Below are 14,330 nucleotides of genomic sequence, written 5' to 3'. Positions count from 1 at the left end.
AATCATATGCTTTAAACTATGGAAGGGTCCTCGAGACAGACAGTGCAGTGGGCGTGGTTTAATGTAGGGCGGAGCTTAGGACCGCCTTCCAACTCTTATGATTGGTTCGTTGTCCCCCTCTCTTGGGTGACTCGCACTTGTAATGTTACAGCACATTTAACAAAAAATGTAAGTTACAATAACTACCAATAAAATTTGTTTTCACTTATCTGGTACTACACATTTGTCTTAACTAAATCTTTGGATACCGCTCTTAGGAGGGCTATAAAACTGACATTGAGTAGCTAATAGTAATTCCATACCGATCTGCATAGATAAATCTGTAGGTAATAAGTAAAATTTTCGGTTTTATATCTCTGAAAACTGAAATGTCCATTCTTGTATCCAGGACATAAATGCAATACCACCATCAGTTGTTTTTCAATGTGTTGAACGTCTTCAGGTAGTGCTAAATACATACATTTTTCCTGAAAAAAAACGTTATTTATTTATTTATTTTATTATTGTTTTGGAGAGCTGGCAATAATCTTTTTGTCACAAAGTGACAGCAAATAATACACGGGAAAAGTGGCATGAAATAATAGTTTTTTCTCTCAAATATTTTTGGTAAATAAAAAAAAAAAACAAGCCCTCTGACCTGGTTGTAGCTCCTGCCGCTCTCCAGAGGTAGCCAGAGGTTAGGGTTAACCCTACCCCTACCCCACTGATCTCTATTTATTCAATAAATAAATAGAGATTAGTGGAACAACCTTCTCGCGTGTTCTAGTCTTGACCACGCCCCCTTGACCACGCCCCGCCCACATTAGAACCACAACGCTCTCAGGTTACGGGGCTGTGTTAGGGCCCCGCTGTTACCATGGTAACGTCTGCATGCGTTTAGTTGCGTGACCTCGAACAGGTGCCAACGTGTGATTAAAAAAAAAAGAAAAAAAACTAAATCCATGTAAAAAATTGCTCTTTAAACTTTTACGCCTCTGGGTTAATCTTTTTGTTTATTCCGGGGGTGAAACAGCGTCTGCTGTGGACTCTGACAGCCATCTGCGCACTGAGGGAAGCTGTCACAGCATGGCTGGTGAGGTGTAAATCTGAGCATCTTATCACTAGGATAAGGGAACACAAACAAACAAACAAGGGATTCTTTCCCTCTGCCTGACTTTCTTTTTCAGACAACAAAGAGGGATGTGGCCTGAACACCGATGGTAAATATCCACCTTCAGCGTGACTCGCCTGAGGTGACTGCAGAGGTTTTAAACACGCGTGGGTGCGTTTTTGTCTGCAGGAATCGAAGTCACGGTGTCCTGTATTTTTCCGAATGGGGACAAATATGGTGAGTATGGACTTGCGCCCAGCCCACTTATGCGGTACCACAGGTAGGAAATGTGTTGATTAACAGGTGGGATTGTCCACAGGCAACATCGTTGCCTCTGTGCGTTTGATGGACAGCCCTGTGGGGGTCCTTGATGTAAAGTAGGATTTGAAGAAATTTTCTTACGACTCATTTACACTTAATAAACGGCAAAAACCCATAAAGGGTCCCCAGCTGATTTCAATATGGACCGCATAGTCTACCCAAGTGGGTCTCATAGCTTGTCCATTTGTGAGCCTTGGCCTCATTAGTATGGAAGCGAATTTGTCCCAATATTCTAATGAAAATGCATAAATAGAAGTGCTTTTATTGGGTTAGGGTAAGGGTTAGTACCCATCCAGCCTTAGCTAAATCTATTTGAAACCTTTATTTAGAGCTGGAAAATTGTTTGCCCCCTTATAGATTTCTTGTATTCTTGCTTTTAATTGTCACACGTTTTATATTCTTTTTTAAAAACCTGAGCAAAGACAATTCAAATTATGATGGAAAAATTGCAAAAGAAAGCGCCCGTAAAGCAATCAGGAACAGTGACGTGATTGCGTAACCTGTTTGCTCACCTCCCAGAGGGCCAGTGCAGCAGGTCTGCATCTGGAGAGCTTGTGAGGAGTGGCATCGGAAAACACACTTCAGCCAGCGGCATCGTATACACGGGAGACTGGCATGAGGACAAAGTATGTGCTATCCATCTCTGTGTCCTCTATTTAACGCCCCGTGCCTAAAGGCTGCCTGTCGCTTCTCTCTCTCTCTAGATGCTGGGCAGAGGGACCCTGCAGTTTCCCTCCGGGGCTCGGTATGAAGGAGAGTTCAAAGACAACATGTACCACGGCTCGGGAACATACATCTTCCCAGATGGTTCTGTGTATCGGGGCCAGTTTCGCCACGACAGGTAGTTACTGGAGTAACCTCAAGCAGTCCGTCAGAAACTGAATTGTTGACTATCAGATCTGGTGTTTTGTAGGTTGGAGGGAGAGGGCACCTTCACAGATGCACAGGGACTGAGCTGGACCGGAGATTTCCACGGTGAAGCAGCGCTTGGTCTCAAACTGCTGCACAACCTCACAAAGGATTGACTGAAGCATAATTTCTCTAAAAGTGAACTGCATAAGAAAATGGTTTCAATGTAAAGACTCTTATCCCACACAGATGGTCTCTGAGTCTTCGCTACATGGATGTTTTCATGACCTCAAAGGTATGCTCAGAGAAGAGTCTGAATGCCGGTTAATACGTGCTAGCTTACGTGATCTTATTTGTTTATTTCCCCCCCCAGACTATCCATTCTCTTAAATTTGAATGTTGATGAAACACTGAAACGTGAGCCTCTTTATTTATTTAGCAAAAAGAGTTACACTTTGGAAATGTCGATGAAACAGCATCGTCGTGTGTATCTTTTCATCTAAAATATACTTTTAAGTCCTCGAAACAGTGTAGTATAACACGTCTGTCCCTGATTGGCTGATTCAGGCCTGTTGATGACTCCTGCCCCTGGAAGCTGCCAGTACCCAAGGCAGCTGAATTTGGATACTTAAGCCCTTTTTACAAAACAGTTCCAGGCAGGATTAAGGAACCCATTTGTTGTATCCATGTTTTTTGTGGATAAAAGAAAAACTGTGTGATGAGAAGTGCTGGAATCTGCCTGTTTCTTTCACACCCCTGACTACCATCACCTAACTTGGCAAGCTAGCTTTACAGATTGAGAGAGGGTGATGTAGTGACGGATTTGAGGTGTAAGCAAGACTTGGATCTAAATTCAGACGAGAAGAGTAAGAAGGGGCGATATATGATTTTAATGTAAAATTAATTTTACATTTTCCAGATTGCATAATATTTTGACTGATTTATTATTTAAGGACGCAGATATAACTGGAAAATAGCGGCATATTTATAAAGAACTTTTCAGAAAAGGCAAACATAAAGATTGTTTTGGAAATTACTCTGATGACTCTACAGTCGTTGGGCGCATCAGAGATGGACAGGAAGCAGAGTACAGGGAGCTGGTGGAGCGTTTTGTGGCATGGCGTGGAAGCGTACTTCAGTGTTCACCTGGTTAACAGACTGAACTGTAGACGCAACTGTGAAGCCGTCTACAAGGGACAGAGCAGACTGTACTTCCTGGGGAAGCTTAGGTCCTTCAAGATTTGTAGCAGGAAGCAGCAGATCTTCTCTAAGTCTGCCATCATCTATGGGGGTAGCGGCATCAGGAAGCTCAACAAGCTTATGAAGAAGACCGGCTCGGTTCTGGGGACTCCTCAAAAAACTCCGGAGATGACTATGCAAAGAAGAATTCTTCATAAAATTAACATCATAACGGACAACCCTGATCATCCTCTTCATCAGACGGTCGTACAACAGCAGTGTCTTCAGTCAGAGGCTTCTCCAGCTCCACTGTAAGCCAGACCTCTACAGGAGATGCTTCCTGCCTGCAGCCATCAGCATCTACAACTCGTAGAAGAATTCCCCACGAGGTTACACCAGCATTTAATTTCCCTTTGGTATTGATAAAGTATTTTTGAACTGAGTTTTGAATATTCGTGTGGAGGGAGCTTAAAATCCTTGGCAGTAGAGGTGCACCTTAAGGCTGGTTGACACGGCAGAATAATTAGCCCGATTTTTGCCCTGACCATCGGCGTGGCTCGTAAGTTAATCTTAAGAAATATTTCTGCCGTGTGTGGTGAGTTAAGAGTGATCCGGTTCACTCAGTAGAACACCGGGACCACTCCAACCTCAAATCAGGAATATTCAAAATGTTGGATTGTCTTGCTTTATTATTACGTGTGGCGTCTCTCAGGCTTTGAAAATCGTCCGACTGTTTTAAAATCCCGCCGTGTGAACCAGCCTTTATTATGAATATATTCCATGTGTAAAAGAAACTTGTGTGGTTAGGGCACCGACTGACTCTAGCCCGGAAGCCCATCATTTTTCTAAATCCGGCCCTGCTCATGACACACACTGCATTAACTTTTTGAATTGATGCCATGAGGCAAACATTGCCTCAACAACAGCAGCAACAATGCAGCCATCTGATGCATTGGTCTTCTGCTGCAAGCTGCTAAATCGCTTAAGTACATTCATGCTTTTTTTTTTTTTTTTTGGCTACTTTGGATATTTTTATCTACCTAATAAATTGTTCACTCTAATCAGTTGGAGACCCCGATTTTGTTGGGTGCTATAATTACATAATGAAATGACAATTAATTTGATTAAGCTGTAGAGCAAGCAGCCATGAGCAGAATATCTGCGGTTCAGTCAGCAAATATCTCAAATTAGCGTGTCACGTCTGTAGCTTGGAGTCACTTTTATGCCTCGGCACAGCAAGTGTCTGTCTGTGTAAGCGTCATTTAACACATTATCCCACGGGTTCCACTTTGGGCCCGTCGGCACGCTAGCTGTGGCGATACTTCCAACATTTACTCCCTCCAGGAATATCAGCGGAAACTGTGATGAAGTCAGTTCTGCATTCCTTCACTTCTTCCTGGCTTTGAACGAGTGACAGGACGACTTTCATCTGACCTCCAGCATGTTGCTTTATGGAAAAAGTTCCCTGAATGATTAAAAAAAAAAATCAGCTCACAAAGCAAATCAAGTTTTTAGACATGGTTTAATAGGTAACTCTGATCATGTTATTTGTCACTCTGTTGTATAATGCCTCTGTGGATCGGTAATTGCACATAACCCCTGAATAAATTCAGTAAAGAGAAGTAACTTCATCCAGATTATACAGATATGGAAGAGTAAGTAATAAAAACACACAGACATATACAAACTGTACTAACATCCATAGAATCCTAAACACCTCCTGTAAAATACTGTACCAGATACAAGAAACATCCATTTTTCTTTTAAATCACCTGTACAATTTAAAAGGTAGAAAATAAAACTATTGTGCTGCAAACCTGCAAAAAGTGATCTTTAATGCAACAGTGTAAACATAATTTAAATATGAAATGGCACTTACATTTGGCACAAGATACAAGAACTGAAAAACAAAGAAATTTTTAAATGCAGATGACAAAAACAACTTCACAAACAAGTGCAACCTCTGTTGTTAAAATTTAGTGCTTTAGGTACTTTTACTATAAGAGTGCATGTGTATACTTCTCTCCATGTAGTGAGCTAGACAACGGCAAGGAAGATTTTAAAGGTTTTGCAATATATTATCTCCATAAACCTGAGATTATAAATATATATAGAAGTTATTTCTTTTCTTTGTGAAGAACACCATGACTTTAACAAGAAAAATAGCAACTAAATGATAACAGTGCTTGAAACACTTGCAGATTTATTTTTTTCCCCCCAGAACTTTAGAAGCAAGTTTCTCTGTTAAGGTGATAAGCCTTTAACATCTTATCTGCAGCGGCTAACGCTCATGACATCTTCATTTAGGATCAATCCGAAAATAGTTCGACACGGATGTTAGAGCTAATGACCAGCCAGAGAGGGGCCCAAGACTACAGCAGACGTCAACCTTAAAAACATCATAGTGGCACCATTTGTTGAGCCTTTCACTCTTCATCACATTTGCACAGGGGCGGTTATGTACAGAGAAGTCGATATGAAATACTAGGAGTGAATTTAGTAGGTGGTGATATTCCTATGTGAAAAGTTGTGAGAACAGCACATTCAATTAAATTCACTTTATATAAAGTAATAAATAAATAAAAATTATTCAGTTAAATCATAGAAACAGATTCCAGTTCAAGTGCATACATTCCAATTGATCTTATATAAATTGGAATTATCAGAAGAATACAGCTAGGTTGACTTTATTATTTAGTTTGGTTAAAAGGTTTTCTATCCACCTGACCTTTCAATATGGCTCCTAATGAATAACAAGTGCAGGTTTCAGTTTTTTTCTGCGCTTTTATGGAATCATTTAATTAAATTTTCATAACAGATTGACACAAAAAAAATGTTGTCATAGTGTCAATGACTTTGCAGCAATCCCTCACACCGCGCATGCATTTGGCAACAGTGGAGAGGAAAACTCCCCTTTAACAGGAAGAAGCCAGGATGGAAGAAAGCACACAGTGAAAGTAAAAGCTCAACCTGTGGATGTTTTGAGCAAAGCTAATTGTAAAAATTAAAAGCATTTCTGGTCAGAATAACAACCTTGTAGAAAAATAAAGCAGAAAATATGTCAGAAAAATGTATAAAGCAACTTTATACATTTTTAGTTTTGCCAAAATCAATTCCCATTTAATTAATCATTGACTTCTCTGTTTAAAAAACTGCCTGTTACAAACAGAACCAACAAGTTACAGTTTTGTAAAATGGTGCTCACAAAATCAACTATGACGTTTTTAAACTAGCTGCTATCTTAGGCCCCCAGAACCACCTAATTTGGATTTACTGCATACTAAATGAAGACGCAGAGGGTATTTTCTACTGCAAGTAAGATATTGATCGCTGACTGCCTTTCAAGTCAACTCCACTTCGGAAACCCTGAACTATCCCTTTTAAGGTCTGAACAAATGGTGCAGAACAGAACAGTGGTCATGCACAAGTTTTACAGAGAGGCAGACAGGCGAGCATCTGTATCGGCATTCTCATGTATGCAAAGACACAGAGGCTGTTGTCCCACAAAGCGAGTATATTTCAAACGAAAAGGACATCGAAACGACCCACTGTGCTTGGCTTTGTGCTTAACAACGGAGTTCTGGATCCTGTGCCCTGCTTGGGTCGTCCAAAGTGAAGGAAGAATAGCAAAAATAAGTAAATAAATAAAAAAAAAAAAAACAGCACCAATTTTCTAACTATTAAATCCTACCATTAGTGTGCTGAGCAGTTATATACTGTGCTGTGGTTGGACAGATGAAGATGGTCTCAGTGGCAGTCACTACAAATATGCTGCTGTTCTGTAAACGTGCTAATTGTTGAGACTGACAAACCAACACGGTTCAGCAGAAGGTCTCCGGGAAGCAACAGGGTACTGTACTCCGGAGGTTTTGATATGCAGCCAATATCTTAAAGAGTTTTATGGAGAAAACAAAAAAAAAAAAAAAAAAAAAAAGAGAGTCTGCAGATTTACTGTCCAGCGTCACAAGCATTTTCTAACAGCAGAAAGCCCAGATTTAACGCCATGCAAAATAATAGTAAGTAGCTGGCTTTATTACTACCCTCACTAATGCATGTGAGATGTATTTGTTTCTACAATAAAGCATAAAAAAGTATGTAACTAGCTAGCTAGCTAACTACTACCTAGCAACCTACTAAGAAAAAGAACTAAGCAACAAGATTGCTTCTTATTTTGGTGTTTTTTTGGGAACTGAGAACCATTTAGCTGCAGGCTTCATTCATAGGCTCAAATTTCTACATTCTCAAAAAAAAAGCCAGAAAACAATTAACCCTAAACCTAACCTGGACCTCTTCCCTAAACCCCCAACAGAAAACACACTGATGAGTAATTCAATTGTGTATTGCTTATTAACCTTTATGCAGTCGGAAAAAAAACAAAAAACCTGAAGGGCAATCTGGAAAAGGTTTCCAGTAAAAAGAACCAAACTAGGTGGTCTGGAGAAGTTTGTGGACCTATAGTGGCGTTTGGATCCTGCAGATAAATACATTTCACCACATTTGCTACTTATTCTAGTGCTTTGGCAAACCAGTTTTGTGCCTTCAACAGCATTTACGTAAAACAAAAGTTTCCTGGCAACACACACACACACAAGCTGCCATAGGTCATTATATGCCAAAGCCAAACCGGGCCCTTCAGGTGCGACCAAGCTGAATGTAAGGGCCTTCTCTGTCCCGAATGAGCTCAACAGACCACGGCTCTAAGGAGAGAGCTCTTAAAGGGACACAATCCAAGTAACGTGTTTCAGTCAGAGGGTAATCAATAGATTTTTACAGAAATTTTCATTATGAGGAAAATGAAACGGTTTTCTCAGTATTAAAGCACGTAGGCATATTCTAGCACACCTCTTAAATATCATTCTGAACAAACACATCGGCGTAAGGGTGCTTTAATGTGATTTAGTGCATTCAAATTTTTAATTTGAACTTTTAATTCAATCTCCATGACATAAGCTCTGAGGCGAGCTGGTAAATGTTGCGGTTGGAGCTCTGAACTGACTCTGACGTCACATTCGAGGCACTGCTTGGTTTGGTGCTCTACAAATTGGTGACAATTTCTTCCAATGTTTTGTTTTCTAACACTAAGTAGGCTCTTAACAAATAAGAGGTTGGACGGTAGAAACGTGGGATTTAGGGTTGTTATAACATGAATTCAAAAAGTAGCGATAAATAGTTTAAATGGGCAACTATCGCTCTAATCTCCATGGACGGACGGCAGCCATGCTGGATGCAAAACTCAGAGCACCTAGGGAACTCCTGCTTCCCACCTTCGGGGAAGTCGTGTTGTTTTTACATTCCTTTACCTCCGTTGGTTTGGTTTCCTTTTTGTCCTGCACACCCAGACCTTCATAAACGAACAAATATGCCTACAGCTGGGTTCGCTTCTCTTTATTTCGTAGCTCATAGGTCTGGTAACTGTTTTTGGTAGAAAATGCATAAGAAAGTAACAATCTAAAACCCAATACCTCACGTGATTTTGTTTCAAAAATTCTAATAATAAAAAAAGATAAGTTTGTTTTCAACTTAAGAAAAAAAAAAAAAAAAACGAAGAAAAAACAACACCATATGATATTTTCCCATGCTTGTGTTACGAATAAATAACAAAACGTCACAAGAGAATCAGAAGAGCACCGACGTACTGAAGAGGAGGGGCTGGCATTTTTTTTGGGGGGGGGCAGTACAACTGGCCGAAACTTTGACAAGTGCTACAATCCCAAATGTTATTGAATTGCTACTTTCTTTATGTGCTTACATTTTCATAGTAGTCTTAGGCACGTGTCAGTGTAGAATTTACGTGTGCGGCATCAAATCGACCCAATCTTACCTTCTTTTTTTATTTATTTTTTTCCACCCCTCTTTTTGCTTCATGGCCTGAGATGTGACTTAAGAACCATTTCTTCTTCCGCATGCCGTCTGCAAAAAGTTAGCAAATTTCGGTGACAAAACTCAACACCCTGAAACGACTTCTCCTGGCTGGTGAGAGACCCCTCTGGTGCCTCCTCTCCCACCAGCCCTCTGCCTCCTCCCGTCTCGGACGTTAGGGGTCCTGCAGCAGACCCTCCCACTGGATGGGCTGCGAGAACACTTCTCTTTCCAGCCACATCTCGTAGCTGTAGTGGAAGTCCTCGGGCAGCTCCACGCGCTGGCCCAGCACGCTCTGCAGGCAGTTGTCCACGGGGGCGAAGTCTCCGTTCTTGTTCTTGTCGTAGCGCCGGCCGTTGAACTTCTCGATGCTCTCCCGCAGGGCGCACTCCTCCGCCTGGAAGTCCCAGGGCCGGGCATCGATATCTGGGACGGAGAGCGGATGAAGGACACTGGAATAAGTATGGGTCCCCGCATCTACTTTTCCCTCTTCCCATCATTCTTTGCTCCTCTAGTCACAAATCATTTAATCCTCCATGAGGAATCGTGACCCTCAAGTCTTTCTTCCACGTTGCTATGCCAACACCATCCAGCCCGTTTGCCAGAGGCTGCTGCAGGGTTATGTTTAAGAGCACACAGGACCAAAGACATCAACACAAGCTACATTTATTACACAATAATTTCAGTGGGCCCAGAATTTGGTTCTTTGGTGTTTGCCCTTGGAACTCTCCACCATTTTTGCCCAGTTTCACTTTCTTATTGCCCAACAACGAAAGCTGACCCGAACAGAGACCAGTGAGGTCTGCAGCGCTTTAGATGTCGCTCTGGATTCTCTTGTGGCCTCTTTGATAAGTCGTTGCTGCACTTAAGTCGTTATTTTGGTAGGCCACTCCTGGAAAGGTTCATATAAGGTTCCATATTTTCTCCATTTGTGTGTAATGGGTCTCACCGTGGTTCACAGGAGCCCCAAAGCCTTAGAAATGGCCTAGTAATTACCCCTTTCCTCACTAATTGATTCTAATAACTTTGTTTCCGATGTGTTCTTTGACTTCCTTAGATTGGGGCATGACGGGTTACTTGAGATCTTTTAGCCTACTTCACGTTGTCAGAAATGTTCTAGTAAAGTATCTTTTTTTTTATTCTACAGCTAGTAGAAAATGTGGTTAATCGACGTTAATTTATGATTTGACAAGGGTAGAGGTTCTCAGATGTTTTCTGTTGCGTCGTCAACCCCCCTTTGAAGAAAGAAAAAAAATCTGGCTCCCTCATCCCAACAAATTGGGTCAAAAATTTAACTTTTATCATTTTCTGTTTTAATGCATTAAAGCTGTCGCTCTGAAGATTACCCAGAATCCGTTTTAAAATGTATAACATATATATATATATATATATAGAGATAGAGAGAGAGAGAGAGAGAGAGAGAGAGAGAGAGAGAGAGAGAGACACAGACATATAGAGAGAGAGAGAGATAGAGAGAGATAGAGACAGAGACCGAGAGAGAAGACAGCGGACAGAGAGAGAGACAGAGAGAGAGAAGAGAGAAGATCAGAGAGAGAGAGAAGACAGATATTATTATATATATATATTAACATATATATCATAATATATAATATATATACAATATATATACATATAATATACATAGATATACATATATAATACATATATTATATATATATATATATATATTATATTCTTATATATCTATAATATCTATATATATATATAGTATATATATATATAATATACACACATATATATATACAAACATTATTTATACATATTTACACCTAGACATATATATACTATATATATATACATATATATATCAATATATATACATCTGTATATATATATATATACATATATATATATACATATATTATACATATATATTATATAGATATATATAACATTTATATATAGGTTCATTTATAAACACAAAACAATGGTTTCTAACAACTGGGATGTTTCAACATTGCCAAACCTTTTTAACTATAAATTAACAAGAATATAAATAGCTTTTAGCCTGACTAGTACCTGCAGTCAAATTTCAACTAGCCACAACCTCATATGGAAAAAAATAATGGCAAGCCATTAATATTAAAGATAAACTCCAGTTACATTAAGGAGTTTATCTCAATCATTATCTTCATAATGTGCGGCATGTTTCATGACTACCGTCACCTCCGGCCTGATGTCATTTCAGAACCCAGGTTGTATTTATGATGCAATGGTGATGCAGAAATAGTTTTTCATAATTCCACCGATTTAAGAATATTGTGGTGAATTTGTGCAAGCACATCTGCCTAAATGATTCAGTCTGGAAGCTCCAGTGCTTGCAGAGGTATAAAGATCCTCTTTGGACAGACTGTCCAAATGAACCAAACCACTCTGTTAAACCTTTGGATCAAACAAACCAGAGAAATGTCGTAAACAAGGAACCAAATGACTTCCTTTCAAGGAAAAAGTAGCTGACGGTTACCGTTTCCGTAGGCCCAGTCATCGTTGAGCCTGTGACGCACTTTCTGATAGATGGCCGACATGGTCTTCATGTTGCTCTTCCTCCACTGGCGGCCCAGGTACTTGGTCTGAATCTTCAGCAGTTTAAGAACATAGAGCTGCATCATGGCCTGCTTGACCTTCAGAGCTCTCTTCAAGATGGGGGCCGACTTGAAAACAACCAACATCTGAAAAGGAGGAAGACATTTGGAAAAAAAAAACTGAAGGATGGTGTTTTTTGTGTTTTGAATTAAAATGTAAAGAATTCTCATTGACTTCAGCATCGTAACACACTGGTTGGCACCTCTGGCAAAGATATGTAAAAAGTCTTATAATAAATCAATCTTTTACTGAAATAGCTTGATCTTAAGGTTTTCTACAGGGTTTAGATCCAATGATTGGGGCAGCTATGGACCATGGAGTTGATTTAGTCTAGTGAATCATTTCTGTGCTGATTTGGCTGCATGTTTTGGACAATTCTCCTCCTGAAAAAAAGTCAGGTGTTTTCTAGGACTGGTGTGGAAATATGTCTAAAATGTGTGTTTTTAACCTTTGTTGTAAAATCTAAACCAGGAGTGTCCAAACTTTTCAGCACGTGGGCCCAAATTGTCATGTCAAAAGTACTTTAGGGCCAAAAAATAGTATAAAACAAGAAAGATATTATGTTGTGAATTTTTAAAGACAAACCAAAACTATACTCATTATTAATTATTGTAAGAAGGTGAAAGTTTTGTGTGATATGCATGTTTTACGTTTAGATTTTTTTTTTTATTGAAGTAGTGTAGTATGTAAATTCTGTTTTTATATAAAGCGCCCACCACGGACAGGAGTTGAAAATTAGAATTAGCTATAAACTTTATATGCAGCGCTTCAGTGACAAATAAAGAGGAAATAAAATAAATAACTGCTCTATAAAATGTGATTATTTTAATAAAACTAATTAGTCTAATTTTGTTTAAGCGAAGGGATTTGTAAATCAGTTTAGATCCAGAAGTTAAAAATGATTTCGCTCATCAGCTGGGTTAAAAGATGGTCACCCAGTTTGCGAATTACTTTGGATTTGATTGATAGAAAAACGTAATTATTTCTGCTCTATAAGCTGTATGAGAACATGATTTGGGTCGGCATTTCTTTTGAAAACATTTGCTCTATTTAGCCAGTTTTAATAAATGAATTCAAAGCAGACTTTAAAGCATGTGAGTAAAAGTCCTTGGATGGCTGTGATCTTATTTACTATGAAATTAGAGAGGATTTAAAAAGTGTGGTTATTAAAAGACAACTTGTGTTGTACCTAACATTTTCAATTGTAAGAGTTTATCTTCTCTGTAATAGTTTTGCCCTAACTAATGATAAATTATAAACCATCCACCTTTACTGGTGGGCCAAATCTTTCTTGAAATGCAGGGCCGCACAAAATCATTACAGGGGCCGCAAATGGCCCCCGGGCCGCACTTTGGACACGCCTGATCTAAACACTGACATTTGTAGTGTAGCTGCTTTAAAGCACCAGGGAAAAAGGAGGTAGTAAAAAGCTCCCACATTTGGGCTATTTCGTAAAAAAACTATAATAATTTTCTTAATACAGATGAAAGGTTTTGAGTTATTTTTCAAAACGAGACTAATATGAATCACAAGACCACACACACCATGGTCCTGGAGTGCTTCCACTTGGTCAGCTTGTTGAGGATCCTCAGCAGGTTGATGCAGGAGAAAAGGTTCCTCCAGCAGAACTGGTTGCTGTCTCCGGCTTCCTGAAAGCACAAGCGCACCCCGGCCGGGTCAGCGCGGCAACACGGATGCTGACCGACCTTCACCTAGCCCCCCATCTGACCGTGCTGTGACTCACCAGGCTCTCAGCCGTGAGCTCGGGCATCTCGTGGACCGCGCAGTGGGGGAAGTCCAACACGCATATACTGCAACACACATCGAAGTGTTTCAGCGCTGTGATCTCTGCACGAACGTTGACTGTATTCTTCTCGAACTAACGGCAGCAAAACTGTCCGTACCTGTTTTTGGCGCTGATGTAGGACATGATGTTCTGGTTGAAGAACTTGAGGATGAGTGGGATGCAGTTGGCAAACACCAGATGCTGGGAGACTATTTCGAACTGCGGTAAGAGAAAACGCAGCAGTCAGAAGTTAGCTAAAGTTGGGCAATCTGCAAGATAAATGTCATTTTTAGGCTTTAATTCTGCAGAAAATCCTGTACAAGTTTTTTTTTTTTTTTATGTGGAAAAGGTCAAGAGTCAGACGATTTTATTCTCATGCAGCAGAGATACAAATCCTTCCCATTATCGGTCCTATTTTACCCAAACTGTTATGATTATTTGGTTGTCAAATAATGCGCATGTCATGTATAGTGGCTTCCAAACGTCTTCATAATCACGTTGTTACAACCACAAACCTCTATTTATCTCTATGTGGGGTTTACCTGATGGACCAACACAAAGTAGTGCCTAATTGTTAAGTGAAAAGCATGAAGCTATTTTTTTTTTTCAATTAAAGTCTAAAAACAATTGGTGATCGTTTAA

General features: G+C 39.8%; 2 protein-coding genes across 4 annotated transcripts in view; one reads left to right on the top strand and one right to left on the bottom strand.

Annotated features, from left to right (window-relative positions):
* Positions 1-931: 931 nt before the first annotated feature.
* On the top strand, positions 932-4,063 carry morn2 (MORN repeat containing 2). The gene is made up of 6 exons (XM_012873526.3): positions 932-1,072; positions 1,167-1,199; positions 1,280-1,327; positions 1,931-2,037; positions 2,116-2,252; positions 2,325-4,063. The coding sequence occupies exons 1-6, from the start codon at positions 1,066-1,068 to the stop codon at positions 2,434-2,436; spliced, it is 444 nt and encodes a 147-aa protein (XP_012728980.2). The 5' UTR covers positions 932-1,065; the 3' UTR covers positions 2,437-4,063.
* Positions 4,064-7,616: 3,553 nt separating this feature from the next.
* The window catches only part of strip2 (striatin interacting protein 2), a 35,754-nt gene continuing 29,040 nt past the window's right edge, over positions 7,617-14,330 (bottom strand). For all 3 annotated transcript variants that reach the window (XM_036148923.1, XM_012873555.3, XM_012873556.3), the window contains 5 exons: positions 13,807-13,907; positions 13,647-13,713; positions 13,447-13,551; positions 11,784-11,988; positions 7,617-9,724 (listed from right to left, as the gene is read on the bottom strand). In XM_036148923.1, the coding sequence (XP_036004816.1) occupies positions 9,474-9,724; positions 11,784-11,988; positions 13,447-13,551; positions 13,647-13,713; positions 13,807-13,907 (729 nt within the window). In that variant the 3' untranslated portion in view covers positions 7,617-9,473. The remainder of the gene's footprint in view (positions 9,725-11,783; positions 11,989-13,446; positions 13,552-13,646; positions 13,714-13,806; positions 13,908-14,330) is intronic.

This window comes from Fundulus heteroclitus, chromosome 17 (genome assembly GCF_011125445.2).
Source record: "Fundulus heteroclitus isolate FHET01 chromosome 17, MU-UCD_Fhet_4.1, whole genome shotgun sequence".
Classification (NCBI taxonomy): Eukaryota; Metazoa; Chordata; class Actinopteri; order Cyprinodontiformes; family Fundulidae; genus Fundulus; species Fundulus heteroclitus.
Note: the sequence above shows the minus strand (reverse complement) of the source record. Positions and strands in the feature narration are given on the sequence as shown.

What these genes read in the sequence shown, in the direction of transcription:
- morn2 (XM_012873526.3), top strand. An exon ending in TCCGAATGGGGACAAATATG is followed by an intron (nt 1,328 to 1,930) that starts GTGAGTATGGAC and finishes CTCACCTCCCAG; the next exon opens with AGGGCCAGTGCAGCAGGTCT. An exon ending in GGCCAGTTTCGCCACGACAG is followed by an intron (nt 2,253 to 2,324) that starts GTAGTTACTGGA and finishes GGTGTTTTGTAG; the next exon opens with GTTGGAGGGAGAGGGCACCT.